The sequence below is a fragment of the Coptis chinensis genome, chromosome 1 (genome assembly GCF_015680905.1).
Source record: "Coptis chinensis isolate HL-2020 chromosome 1, ASM1568090v1, whole genome shotgun sequence".
Taxonomy (NCBI): Eukaryota; Viridiplantae; Streptophyta; class Magnoliopsida; order Ranunculales; family Ranunculaceae; genus Coptis; species Coptis chinensis.
In genome coordinates, this window is record NC_141456.1 from 40,601,766 (window position 1) to 40,615,920 (window position 14,155).

The following is a 14,155-nucleotide window of genomic DNA, read 5'->3' on the forward strand; positions in this document are numbered from 1 at the left end:
GGAGAAGAAAAAAAATGAGAGAGAAGTTGAGGACGAGACAAAACCAACCAACTTGGTTTTGTCCATATCCCCTATCCCCCCCTAATCGTTAAGCTCCGCTCACTCGGCAAGCATGAAAAATGTCATAACTAAATCAAAATAAAAGAGAGATGAACTTACTCTAAGCCTACGATGGTTGGCAATGAAATTTCTAGTGGAGGAGTTGTCAACAATGGGAATTGGTGGCACTTCGTTACATTTTCTTTTTCGGGTTCGGGTGCTTGATCCTCCTCGTGTTCGTGGAGGCATGTTTAAAATGACGGTTTAGAACATTGATAGTTAGGGTTTAATGATAATTGTAATCTCCATGAAGTCATTGCTACATATGATATCCCAAACTTTATAAAAAATGTTATATATAAGAGAATGTTTGAAAAACAAAAGTTTGTGCAAAACGTGATTAAGAAACATTTGTCAGAGATTAAGATGTGTATTGGACTCTGGGTTGCTCGTTCCATTGCCAATTCACTAAATTAATGCAAGTTCAAACAAGTGCCAAAATTAGCTATAAAAACAGGATTCAAAGTACACTACAGAGCATCATAAACATACTCTGACTTATGTTTACAAGAGAAAAAAAAAATCTCTTTGCATTTACTGTATGACAGGAATATCCTTGCTAGTTCGCCAGTCCTGAATTTTTTTCACTTAATTAAGATAGCTTGTTCTAGAACCCATCAGTCCCTCGTTCACTTTGTGCTGTAAAGGCAGCTGGTGTTCTTTTGTCACAACACAAGTGATAAAGCTCACCTGAAGCTCGATACGCCTTTGGTTCCTACCTTAAACCGACAAAGCACTTACCATATTCTTGCATTTTAATGCTATTTACAGAGCACTTAACAAAAACGAAGTTAATACCATTTCTCACATATTCTAATACATTCTGCAATTTATGATCAGATATACACATACACAAAATAGATATTAAAGCCAAAAACCCCACCGAGACAAGGATAGTTACGAAAGGTCTAAATCCATAACATTTTTGGAACCCTTTTATACCACTTCACAATCCTTGGTTCCATTATAGTTGCCCAATCCCAAGCTTCATCCATGCAAATGACTCCCACCCTGGAGCAAGTGGCGGAATAGGACTATCATCTTCAAGCACGAAGTTTCACAAAAATGTGTGCCTCCTCCAATGTGGCCTATTGCGCTTATCCGACACGAAGTTAGATCGGGAGCAGTCCACAAAGGAAAGTATGACATACATTCTTTCTCTCCAATGATGACAAGGACACACCGAAAAGTATTAGCGGCTAAAAATCCCATTGAAGGAAGTTCAAACCATTCTTTGGGGTTCATCGATATGGAACTCAGACATCGTAGATTTGTCTTGATCGCTTCTTTTTCGTTCTTCTCCACCGATCATTAAAGTATAATATGCCTTATGGGAAATCAACTCTGTCAACATAAGAGCCCTCACAAAGAATCCATGCATCACCTCCATTAGACCCTAAGCATCGTGGTAATCGCTTAAATCCACAATGTCCATTCGGTTCAACATCTTGCCAATCCACAATGAAGTCTCAGATCAATGGATTTAAGTCACATAGCCCATCATCCCAATTAGACCCAATTTCAGTAAAATCTACAAACACTTGAATATGAGTTCTTCTTGGTTTTCTTTGTATGGTACCAACTTCTTGGCTTTACTATTCTTGCTTTCTTGAGTTACAATTTGTTCCTCAACCGTTTGTGCATACCGAAGCTGAAGGCTCTCTTTGTTTGTGTCCCTTTTATCTTTACAAGTCTTCACACCAATTTTTATTCCAGTGGCCTACCTCACATTGGTGTTGACCGAGGCTCTCGCCTGAAAGTTGCCTTTGGATCACCTAGTTCTACACACTTTTTCAGCATCAAAACCTTTTGTTCATCCGAGGCGACATCAAAACTTCTTCTTCAATGCGCGCAAAGCTCGGGCTGAATATCAAAGGACCCATTAGGAAGATCAATCGAGTGCTACTAAGTCGTCTCCACCTAGGGTGTATCAAAGATAAGGGGATGCTTCCCCTACCAATTAGAACAATTTCACATAACTCATGCGCACAAGGAAGCCCATACATACTCTTGTAAACACAACGACAACGAATTTCATCTGTCCCAACTCTAACAGACCTTATTAGCTCTTTTGCTATCAAATCCAATGCATCTCTAGAAATGTACCCTCTAAGTTACACATATGGGTTTTGTTTGTAACGATGATCCCAGAGATTCAAGCTCCTATTAAAAGAACTTTCAATTTCTGTCACTTGGTTTGTCAGGAGATTATTAATCAAATTAAAGTTTCGGCAAAAGTTACCATTATTGCTAGAACGCAAATGCCTCTTCAAAGAGGAATGCATACTTTCAATTCAGTTACTGCTCGAAGTACCAAAATGCATATGGAGATCTATCCAAGCCGAGACAAACCTTTCTTTGTACTTCAAAAGCCACTGGTCTTCTATGTATTCCACAACACCATAATGATCTCCGTACTCAAGTTTAAAACAACGTAGGTGTTCCAAGTACTCAACTTCAAGATTTAGTCGTTATCATCTGTTTCGAACATAAACATAAATTGTTCATACTCAACAAATTTCTCAAATGTTTTTTTGGCCTTTGTCTCAATGTTCCTCCTGATGTGAACTCGACACAAGAAGTGTGCAGCTTCAGGAAACACTATAGCTATCGTATTCATAAGTGCCAACTCACAATCAGTCGTAATTATCTTTACAGAAGTAGCTTTGTAGTCCAGAATATCACGCAACCTCTTCAAAACCCATAGGTAAGAACCTTCTTTCTCAATCTCCAAATACCCAAAAGCAATACAGAATGTCTTCATCGTGGATGTGAACCCAACAACTTCAAACAATGGCATCTTGAAGACATTCGTCTTGTACGTGCAATCCATGACAATAACCTCGGGAAAACACTTTGCCAAATGAATTGATTGGGGATGTGCAAACAATAAATCTCTACATTCACCATTCTATGGATTATACCTATGAAACTCCTCGTGGTACCCAAATTCTTCTAAATTTCTTAGAAATTCTTGCATTTGGTTTCTTCCACTCAACCGAACCAACTGATTCTTGTGACGATAATTGTATAAAGTGCTTTTGTTTGACAAATTATTGTCATCTCTCTATTTCAAGAGGGGTAAAATTTCACGCGGTTTAACACCACTCAAAGACAAATCCTGAACAATCAATTTTTCTTCAGCTTTTAACCTTCCGACGAATGCACGACCTATAAGATGCTCCCCAATAGTATGATTATGAGTTCCACACATAACACTCAGTATCCATCCACCTTCGTTTCGTAATTCTCCTTTCAACACAAATGGACAGCCACATTTCTTCGAACTGGATTGCCTATATTCTTTGGTTTTTTTGTTCAATATTTTCGGCTTTACGGATGGTCTAAATTTTCCACTCCTTTCGCAACTCAAGAAAACTCTAGGTCTTCAAGTCCCCCGAATTATCAGACCTTGATATCACAACCACAACTCCAACAATCATACCAACCGGCCGAACACCATCGGATCAACGAGTGACGATCTTCAAGACCTGCGTAAACCCTTGATCTTAGATACTATTGATTTAAAAATTGTGTTTTGCTAAGTTATTGATAAAATAAATAAAAATACAAGCTTTCAAATTACATTATTACCTCAATTGTTGTAAATGATTCGGTCATATCGGGATAGCTAATTTCAACATTGTTGTAAAGTTCATCATCGGAATAATAATTTGATTGCAGTAGTGTTAAAGCTGACTCCATGTCACTTTTAACACTAATCAAAGTTATCATTTTGATTTTGGCGGGAGAATTTATCTTGAACGTTGCTTCCAGCACATGAGTCCATTCTTAAAATGAAAATTTGGTGGGAATAACAACAATTTTGTGGGTAACTCAAGAGTAACTGATATATGTAAAATGAATAGTTTACCTACGAAATGAACGATGAATTCAAAACGTAAGTAAACTAAAACTTTACTTATAAGCGAGCCTATGTTTATCAAAGATTCTACTCTCAATCCTATGAGATATAGTGGAGTAGAGTGATTCGTTCCACTCCTAGTCCTTCCGCATGCTGTGTTCTCACGTGTAAGTATTCTTCTTAAAGTCTAATGAGAGATTTACGAAAAAGGCAACTAGACTACGATGCAACTACCCATGAAATGCAACTAGTCGACGATAGGAATAACTAAGGGAATGCTACGTTGTTTCGATGATAAGGAGTTAGAGGGGAATTGATTCCACCTTAACTCGACTTAATCCTATTAACTACGAATCGTCGTAATCCGAATTAAACTGCTCCGCAGAACAATTGGTTCTTCCTAATCCCTAATTACACATGGCATTTCTACCAATTAATAACTAGCATGTGAACGATTAAACTCATTCTCATGGTGAACTAAACGTTTCTAGAGTGGAAAGGAAATTACGACGAATCTACGTTAATCGGAATCAAGCTTTCATCAAGGTTTCTCAACCCCCTCTAATGGAGGTTTAGCCGAGAATCATTACTAATCATTTCGATTAAATTTAAACTAAACATGATATAAAGAATTGAAATTTACTTAATTAAACAATAATGAAATCTAATTTAATGACTAAAATGCAATAAGGACAGGAATTTAAATTAGATCTAGAAATGGAAATGACAAAAATCGAAGTTGATAGAAATACTACTTTATTGATCTAATCAAAATGAAGAACAAGATTCAAGGGTTTAATCTAATACAATAATTGGATTTTTAAACTACACTTAATCAAAAACAATTAAATAAAACTAGATCTAGAAGCTATTTTAATGGCTACTTTTACTCTAACCTATCTACCATTAACAGAGAGCTAAGCTTTTGTTTTTTATATGTTTTTAGATCCAAAAATCGTGCATGGGCTTGGAGCCATGTTTTGGGCCAGAGAATCAGGCCTAAAACCCAATTCTTTCAGTCCAAAAAGGCCTCTTCAGCTAGATTCGGCTTCAATAAACTTTTCGTCCACTTCTGATCCTCTGATTGGGTCAAGGCTTGGACCATTGCAAAGCTCTTTCCGAGCCGGTCGTTTTGACATAAGGTAGGCCCAATTCCGAGGTCTGAGTCCAAAGATATGGCATTCGGAAGTTCTGCTGACTTTTGCTCCTTTATCTCGCTAAAGTGGCACATTTCTGCACATAATGGACTTTGAAGCCTGAAATGCATAAAAACACGTAATCAGTATTAACTCTTACTTATTATTCACATAATTGGTCTAACAGTATGATTATTAAGGGGTTAAAACTACAGTTTTGGGCTCTTATCAGTAACCTAAGAGAACAACAGAGGGAGGGGGAGAAATTTCAGAGAGCATGAGTGGTAGGAGTGTTCGTGGAGTAGTAAGTACGGTGAAGAGCTCGTTTGAATTACAATGGGGTGTGGAGAGAGTTATTTAAGGTTATAATGGTCATATTAACAAAAAATGGGATGTAGAGAGAGTTGAGAGTTATTTAAGGTTATAATGGTCATATTAACAAAAAATGGGGTGTGGAGAGAGCAGCACCAGTTTTTTTTTGAATAAATTTGCCGTGTATAGAGAGACAATCGGGGTGTGACGAGTATTACTCATAAGTTAATATTTCATAGAGTACAGAGTACGTGACTTACTACCCAGTATTGCATTGTAAAAAGCATGGATATATGTTATAAAAAATGTCATATAGGATGTAGTATATCATACTTTATAGTATATCGTACTCATGTTCTATAAACAGAAAGTATATCATACTTTATGGATGGTACAATAAAACAATTGTTTAAGAGGATAGTATGTCAATAAGAGTTTTATACGTTTGGTAGTAGTATGTCATAAGCGCTACAATCACTGATATATATGACTATATGTCATACTCAAATGCATGTTATGTCACTTTTTATAAGCTATGTCAATAAGAGTTTTATACGTTGGGTCTCATAAGCGTAGCAATCACAATTAGATATATGTCATACTCGAATATTATGTTACTTTTTATAATATATGCTAGTATGAGTTTTATACAGTTGGTAGTATGTCATAAGCGCTACAATCACTGATATATATGATACTATATGTCATACTTAAATGTTATGTGAATCGCTGATAGATATGACACTATATATGTCATACTCGAATTGTATGTCACCTTTTATAACATATGTCAATAAAATACGTTGGGTAGTATAAGAATCACTGATAGATATGACACTATATATGTCATACTCAAATCTTATGTCACTTTTTATAATATATGTCAATTAGAGTTTTATACGTTCGGTACCAACAATCACAGATAGATATGACACTATATATGTTTTACTCAAATGTTATTTCACTTTTTATATGACTGATAATGTTATCTCATATATAACACTATATATGTCATATTAGCACTCGAATCACTGATAGATATGACTCTATATATATCATACTCGAATGTTATGTACTTTTTGTTACTTTTTGGTTGGATTAACTTGTTGACCCGGAATAGTAGTTTATATGACTTTTTTGTTGCATTGACTTGTTCACCCGGTTTGTTCCGGTTCTACCCTCGCAAATGTGTGGCTAGAAAATGCGTGCACCATTAGTTTCAGTACATCTCGCGCACGGTAGATTTAGCCTTCTAAAATAAGGTTAGGGATTTTCTTGGAACCCTTCCCTGGCCCTCAGTGGTGAAACTCAGTGGTGAAAGGTTGATGTTTTCTTGCGTTTTAGTTGTCTACCTTACTCTTACCATCTTGAGACCCATACGTTTCTTTGATACATGTACTAACAGGAACTACTTAATTGTAAATTGGACCAAATCAAAGCTTTTTCAACAATTTTTGTTCTTCGATAAACAAGATCCAAAATCACTGGCATATTCAATTTATTAAAATATAGAATAGAAGCTTTTTCTCGTCTTCTATTTCTCAATGGTGCATGCCTGATTGTCAGACGGTAATTGGAAATTGTCATTGCTGTAAGTGTGAAAAATTAGGATACAGCTCAAAAGCCAAGCCAAATAGCCAAGGACTTAATATCCTAAGGAAGTGGTCACATAAACAGTTATAGGAACTCTAACCACATGATTCTTATTTCCCTTGAGTAACAATTCCCCAAACGTGTAGGCATTTGTGGCTTCCTTTGCTGTTAGCGTAATTTGAAGGTGCTTGGATACATTTGTACCGATGCTGAAATTTGTCGGTTGCACAGTAACAGATACACCCACTGGTTCCTGGACAGTGACCTGATATGTCTCTTTCTCAGATGCAACACTTGTGACCCTTCTAACTACCTTTCTTGTACCAACCAAATTCGACACTGTAACACTTGCTGTATTCAAGTCAGAGCACCAAGTCTTCTTATTGGATGGGCACCCATTACCGACTGCTCGCCTTACTGACTCCTCATCCACACCTGGAACAGCACATAGGAATTGTATATAGTGTTTGAAGTAAGCGTCAAACACCAGTCCTGGATCAATAGCTCGAGCAGGATTAATAAATCCCGAACCATAGTCAAATGGAGTCGCATTAGATAATTGGTTAGATTCTTGCGCTAGAATCTGAGTGCCCAAGTGATCTGTTGTATCAGCAGTTGTCATCATTGCTGATGTTATTGCAGCAGGACTCCATTTAGGGTGTTTCTGTTTAATCAGAGCAGCGACACCAGCTATGTGAGGGGTGGCCATGCTTGTCCCAGATACAAGAGCAAAATTCTGTCCTGAGTACGACATCCAAAAAAAAGCAACATAAACTTGGGTTTGGACTACTATTGCTATAGGAATTGAAACTAAACATAAATTTGGAACATCATGTCAAGACTTTCCAACAACATGGAAAATGTATTCCGCATTACTGTACAGATTGAATAAAATTTTACTGCCTCGTATGCTGAACGAGTTCTCCATGTTGGTCATCTTGTAATCTTGTTAATGTCAGTAAGGTTCCAGGATTATATTAGATGGACAAGACTGTGTCAGGAGCGCTGAAGATGCTAGGTGCCAGAAGCACGCCGACTGTTGGAGTGAGGAAGACATGGACGAGACTCCGCCACACCAACTGCATAAGAGCCGGAAGGCCCAGGGTGTTCTACTTATGATACACATTGTATGGCGGGTGAGTTCTCTCTATGTTGGTCATTATGTAAGTTTCAAACGATCAAAAGTGATGACTTGAGGATACGGGTTTGGAAGTGCCCATGCAACATATTAGTGATTATCCATTTTAGGTTTAGGAGAGGTGATACACCAATATTAAAGGTTTGAACAAGCATGAAATGGGTACAATAAAAAGATTTTCTCTCTTCAGAATGATACCTTTGATATAGTGATCTCCTTCACTATTAGGGCTCCAGGCAGCCCATATCGAGGACCCTGGGGCCATGACATTGGGTTTGAGAATATCTGCGGTCTGGAGGAGTGCATTGTTCACATCAGGACCTCTAGATGAGTAACTTGCAACAATTGGTGCTTGTCCTGTATAAGTTGCTTGCCTTCCATCTAATATCCTTCCAATTGCAGCAAAACTCACCACATGGCCAATCCCGTTCCGTATAGTATTGGAATTGTAATACTCCCACAGAGCCTGCAGGAGAAGAAAATTAACAGATAAACTGTAAACAAACAGTCTCAATTTGATTTTTCCACCATTTTCCTCTGTGAAATTCAAAAGCAATGAAACATGCAAACTCCAACAGATACAGGAAAATTTGTATGCAGAGCCGGTAGCTAAACACAAATTTATACGAGTGCATAAAGCAATTAGCCTATATGTGGTACAGAGTTTATTTTTTATCCACATTTTTCATTGCATCTTTAAATTTTTGGTAGGACTTAAGGGAGGAATAAAGCTCGTTCAGCCGATCTCACACGCTTGGGATTACAGGTTTTTGTTGGTGTACAATCATGCTAGCTATAAGTAGTCTATATCTATGTATTTATTGCATTTATTGAGCTTATTTTCTATACGTACATTTGAGGCTTGAATGTTGTTAAGCACAATGCCAGGAATCCGAAATGTCACAGTGGTACCCTTGACTTGTTCTGAGACAAAGTCAGGGTCCATAGTTAGGATGAATCCAGCAGCTCCAACTTTCTGCATGGTCTCAACCACGGTGGATATGCTTGCTGCTTCAAACTCAAAATCGTAAGTGTATGTACAGATTATCAATTTCCCTCGAGCTAATGACGTGATGAATGGCTCTGGATGCTGGCAGCTCTCGATTGTTACAATGGTTGTGTTGCCACTGCATACATCCGCTGCTGCTGCTATAGGAAAAAAGTTTTGCCCGGCGGTTGGAGCTGTAAAAGTAATGGTTACGTTATATATATATCCATACAACATGAAAATTACATATAATATGCAATTCTAAAGAGGACCAGAGATTAGATTTACGTGCTAGGCCAGTGCCAGAGAAGCTTCCGCCATTGCCTAGTTTTATCGAGTTGTTATATTGTCGATCTGTCATTGAGGCAGCAACACTAGTGATCCATGGGCTAAAAGAGAGAATAGAACTTGGAGAAGGACCATCATTGCCAACGGCTTGAACTACGAGGACCCCTGCCTTAGTGGCAAACAGAAGTTCCATTTCTAGCACATTGAGAAAGGCAGAAGGTCCAGGAGGGACACTAGATGGCCCTATAGAAAGACTGAGGATATCAACTCCGTCTTCAACGGCCTGAGACAAACAATAATTGCTATATTGGATGATATGATCCATTAGGATATGGAGGCCTAATCTTTTAGTTAACAAAAAAATTCATTTCTTGAAAAAATATAAAGGTTAGAATGTTTGCGGAGACAAGGAGAACTCTGGTCCTATGCAGTGATTGACAACCTACTAATTTATCATGCTATCCTGATTCAAACTCTAAGGGGATTCCAGGAATTCGATGAAATTTAAATATTGGCTGTCATATTGTTTTGAAATGAGATCTCTTTCGAAATCTCATCAGAAGTGGTTTAAAAATTAAAAGATAAGTAGTGACTAATTGTCCATTTTCTCTAACCTGATCGACTGCTGCCACCACATCTGACATATACCCCCCAAATGTGTATAACGCTTTATATACAGCAATCCTATGAGGATAAAAAGACAACATTAACAGATACCATGAGTAAAAAGGACTAAGGAAATGTTTTGAGTATTACCAAGCTCCAGGCGCCATACCGCTGGCATATCCATAATTGAATCCGTTAACATGAACTGGAATTCGGTCATTTCCAGCGGCAGTTGAGGCTGTATGACTGTTAAATGCATCAGTTGATCAGTGCATAAGAAGACAAAGTGTTTCATGAATTTAAGAGGCATACATAAGTAGCTAGAGAAGAACTTTAGATGATTTTATTCTTCGAATTACAAGCGTATATTGACAGTAAATTCCTGGTGTCATTTGGACTGATGCCACAAACATTTTAATGAAATATGTACGTCGCACTGATCAACATGACAATATATAGTTGTTTGGGTCGACATGAGAAAGAGTTTTTGAGAAGAAGAACAATGTTGTTGATCTTCTTTCTTCTCATTATGTCTTCCAAAATCATTTAGATCTGTACAGTGGAACTTGCCTGCCATGGCCGTCAGCATCAAAGGGGGATGGATAGTCACGTGTAGCATTAAAATCACCGGCAGCAATCGCTCCACGTGCATAGTATCTTGCTCCTACAATCTTTCCATTGCAAGCTGTTTCATTGAATCCGATTCCACTGTCACATTTCCCTTTGAACTTTCTTTTACCAGTGTGCGTGGATGACCGAGTGCTGAAGCTGGCATGGTTTGGATTAATCCCAGTGTCAATAGTGCCAATTACAACCCCCTCACCAGAATTCTGAGCTCCTCCTAAGGATGGCCAAACACCATGGGGGATTCCTAGAAAATCAGGTGTATGCGTCGTTAACTTCACCATTTTGCTATCCTCATGGATGATTCTGACTCCTTTTGCTTTTTGAAGGACTCCTATTACCTGCATCAACGAGCATGATGGTTTTCGATCTTAATGTATATATACAGATCATATAATGATGTCAAAACAAGGTTTTAACTTTTAAGTTATAGGGTGGAGAATCTGGCAATTTGGTATACAGGACGTTGATATCGAAGATGTGAAGATCATGTGATGAAACTTCTAAGAGAAATCAGACCTCATAAGTGCAAAGACTAATGGCCCATATACTTGTTAAACCACATATACCCGTCCATGAAAATCAGAAAACAAGCATTTAGCGTTGTGTATATACCTCTTCAGAAGTGACATGAAGCACAAATCCGCTGAGTAGATGGGTGTAGCTGTATAGTTTAGTATAGGAGCCTGTTTGGAGGACAGAGTCTAAGAACATGTCATGCCCATTGATTAAGCTCTCCTTATACAGCAAAGCATCTTCACCAGTCCTGCATAAAGCTTGAGTTAACATAAATATGCAATGTGCCAATGACAAGATACGAAAGTTGGACAGTAACAGCTAGATTAGCATTTTTCTCTGGTAAACATGAACTACATTTCTTCTAAAAAACCAATGGCGTTTTTTCTGTCTAAGCTAGCTAGTGTTTCAAAAGCCACGAACAAACACCGGCAATGGCGTAAGTTTTGTCTAGGCCAGTTAGTCAAATTACCGCAACTCTTTGAAACTCGAGGTCTAACGAATTTCTAGCCTACTCTGACTTGTATTCGTCAAGTGCATGTAATGCCTACTAGTCTAATGGTGTCAACAGGACCAAGATCCGTTTCCAATAGATTTCAAACTCATGCATGTTTATTGGAATCGTAAAGCTATTAGTCGAACCTTCTGTTGACTTGTTTATCTTTGTAAAATTTGACAGGGTCATCCTCCATTACAACCATGTACACCTTGGCAGCCACTAGAGGTGCACCCCATAGTTTGACTATAAAGATGAAGAGAAGTAAGATAGATATGTAAGACATTTGATTATTGTACTGATGTGTTGAAGTAAGATTAGGAACTCAGGGCCAATCGAGGTCCTATTAAAAGAAAAGGGGCCATTGATTATTATTATTATTAGGTAATAAGCTATAAGATGCATGAATAGTCAGTCATGCAACACACACATTACTTACACATCCATGTTAGTCTCATTTCCAAACCACTTTGGTCCTCTTAACCAGAGCTAACCAAGCACCTATCATGCAACATTAACAACCCCCACAATTTTTATAAATTCCGTCGGCCCATATAAGCCCAACACGTGACCAAATTGATGGGCTGGCCCGAAACACACCATTTTTGTTCCACTCATTCTTATTAGTCCAAAAACTTCCCATTCTTGTCAAGGTGAGTTTTTAACCATTTTATTTATCACGCATTCATAATTTTTTTCATAGGTTTCAGTAAGTAACTTTTTATATGGGTTTACGTTACTTATTAGAGCTGTTCTTCGGTGCGCGATATTGTGGGGTTATCTTACGCCGTAGATTTAGCCTACTTATTATTGTGGTTGTGTAATTTTCTTTCTATCAGTTTTAAGGATTGTATAGTTTTAAGCCATGATCAATGTTGGGCCCAGTTCAAAGATAGAAACTTTTGAACTTGTGCCTATTAACACCATATGTTTACTTGTTTTTGAAATTTTAAGCGATGAATGATAACAAGTACAATACTGTATTATGACATTGTGTAAATATTATATGGTAGATAATATTTTGAGTATTTTTGGGTACACTTTTTGAATCCAAAACAATCTAGAGACACAACTAATCTACAGTCAATCTTGAACAAGAGTAAAGAAAAAGAAGAGAGATTTACGAGAACTTTCTCACGACGAGGTTTGGCTGTTGTGCAATGTTCTCTTTTTGGGTGTACAATGTCCTTTATATAGTGGATGAGGTGATTTCCTTTATACAATGCTTACAACTCGAGTCAGAAACAAAAGTAAATGAAATATAAACCAAATAAGCACATGTTTGCTACCTGCAGTCATGTTATGACTACTGCTTCATTTGAAAGATTTTCAAAGGAACTGACCTTTAGTGATCATGCTTTTCACAGTTACCAAACTTTTCAGAGCCGTAACACAACTTCTATTTTATCTACCTCATGTTACAAATTTATGTTGAGATCTCAGACTATTGTTGATTAACCTGTTTGGTAAGGTGAATAGGATTTCTGCTAGAAATGCTTCGTTTTAGATTGTCAAGGGTCTTTTTAGCTTCTTGGGGTAGACAATGGTATCACTGTCTTTGAAGTAATTAATGACGGGTGGAGTGATCTTAACGTCTTGTGTAAGGTAGATTTTGGCAAGCCCTATCACCATATGTCTTCTTGGTTGATAGAGATGGCTTGGATGGATATTCAAGTGTGCTCTGTTGCTTTCCTTCTTTGTGAGGGTAATGGTTTTCGTGCAGGTTTTGTTAGAGCTCAAGGCTTTTCGTTTAGTGGAGGATGATACATACAACTGATTCACCTCTAGTCAAACACTTTTTTGTCAATTGCAATGATGTCAGAATATAGTGACTTTGGACCCATGTCTGTTGGCATGATAATGACTTTTGTGAGTGTTTTCCCCTAGTTTGGTCGGCCTTTTGCTTCTAATTTTTACCCTTTTAATGATTTCTTGCATTTGTCACGAGTCTTGATTTGAAGTACTCTCGCGAGCAGGAGCATAAGGACTGGGTCAAATACTATTATTACTTTCGTTCTTGTCTTCTTGTTATGGGGTGGAACGAATGAGGGTGCTCTATTGGAGTATGGTGGTCGATATGGGCCTGGTCGTGGTACCATGAATGTTGTCTGTCTTTTTTATTTTTTTATTTTTATTTTTGGTAGTTCTTTACGTTGGACTTGTATTTTGGTAGACTTCTGAGGGACCTCTGGTAGTTTTGGTCATGTCATGGTTGTGTCTGCGCTTGTGGCCTAAATAAAGGCCTTAAAGCTCCAATGTTTAATTTGTTTTTATTTGGACTTAAATAAACCCTAGAGTGATGGCTTGTTTATTGAGGGAAGAACCCTAATTTTATTGCTAAAAAGGAGGTTAATTTTGTACCCGTGATATTTGTTTGAGGAACTCTATATTGTTCATGTTCTTTGCGTACGATGTATATGTAATGAGATCCCATATGATCAAATGACTTGACATTAGACCCAAATATATAGCTAACTTAATCAACATTTCAGCT

General features: G+C 37.6%; 1 protein-coding gene across 2 annotated transcripts; it reads right to left on the bottom strand.

Moving 5' to 3' along the window:
• Positions 1-6,895: 6,895 nt before the first annotated feature.
• On the bottom strand, positions 6,896-13,528 carry LOC147524000 (subtilisin-like protease SBT2.5). Of its 2 annotated transcripts, XM_086601281.1 has the most exons (10): positions 13,005-13,528; positions 11,808-11,907; positions 11,265-11,415; positions 10,596-10,990; positions 10,176-10,271; positions 10,034-10,103; positions 9,420-9,702; positions 8,997-9,325; positions 8,342-8,609; positions 6,896-7,746 (listed from the first exon to the last, which is right to left on the bottom strand). In XM_086601281.1, the coding sequence occupies exons 1-10, from the start codon at positions 13,015-13,017 to the stop codon at positions 7,058-7,060; spliced, it is 2,394 nt and encodes a 797-aa protein (XP_086457407.1). In that variant the 5' UTR covers positions 13,018-13,528; the 3' UTR covers positions 6,896-7,057. The 2 variants fall into 2 exon arrangements, with proteins under 2 accessions (XP_086457407.1, XP_086457413.1); XM_086601287.1 differs by lacking the exon at positions 11,808-11,907.
• Between the last annotated feature and the right edge of the window lie 627 nt (positions 13,529-14,155).

Excerpts from the sequence above, each read along its gene's own strand:
- LOC147524000 (XM_086601281.1), bottom strand. Across the intron at positions 9,326-9,419 it reads CTCTGGCACTGGCCTAGCAC|CTCCAACCGCCGGGCAAAAC; the intron begins GTAAATCTAATC and ends TTACTTTTACAG. Across the intron at positions 8,610-8,996 it reads ACAACATTCAAGCCTCAAAT|GCTCTGTGGGAGTATTACAA; the intron begins GTACGTATAGAA and ends CTTCTCCTGCAG.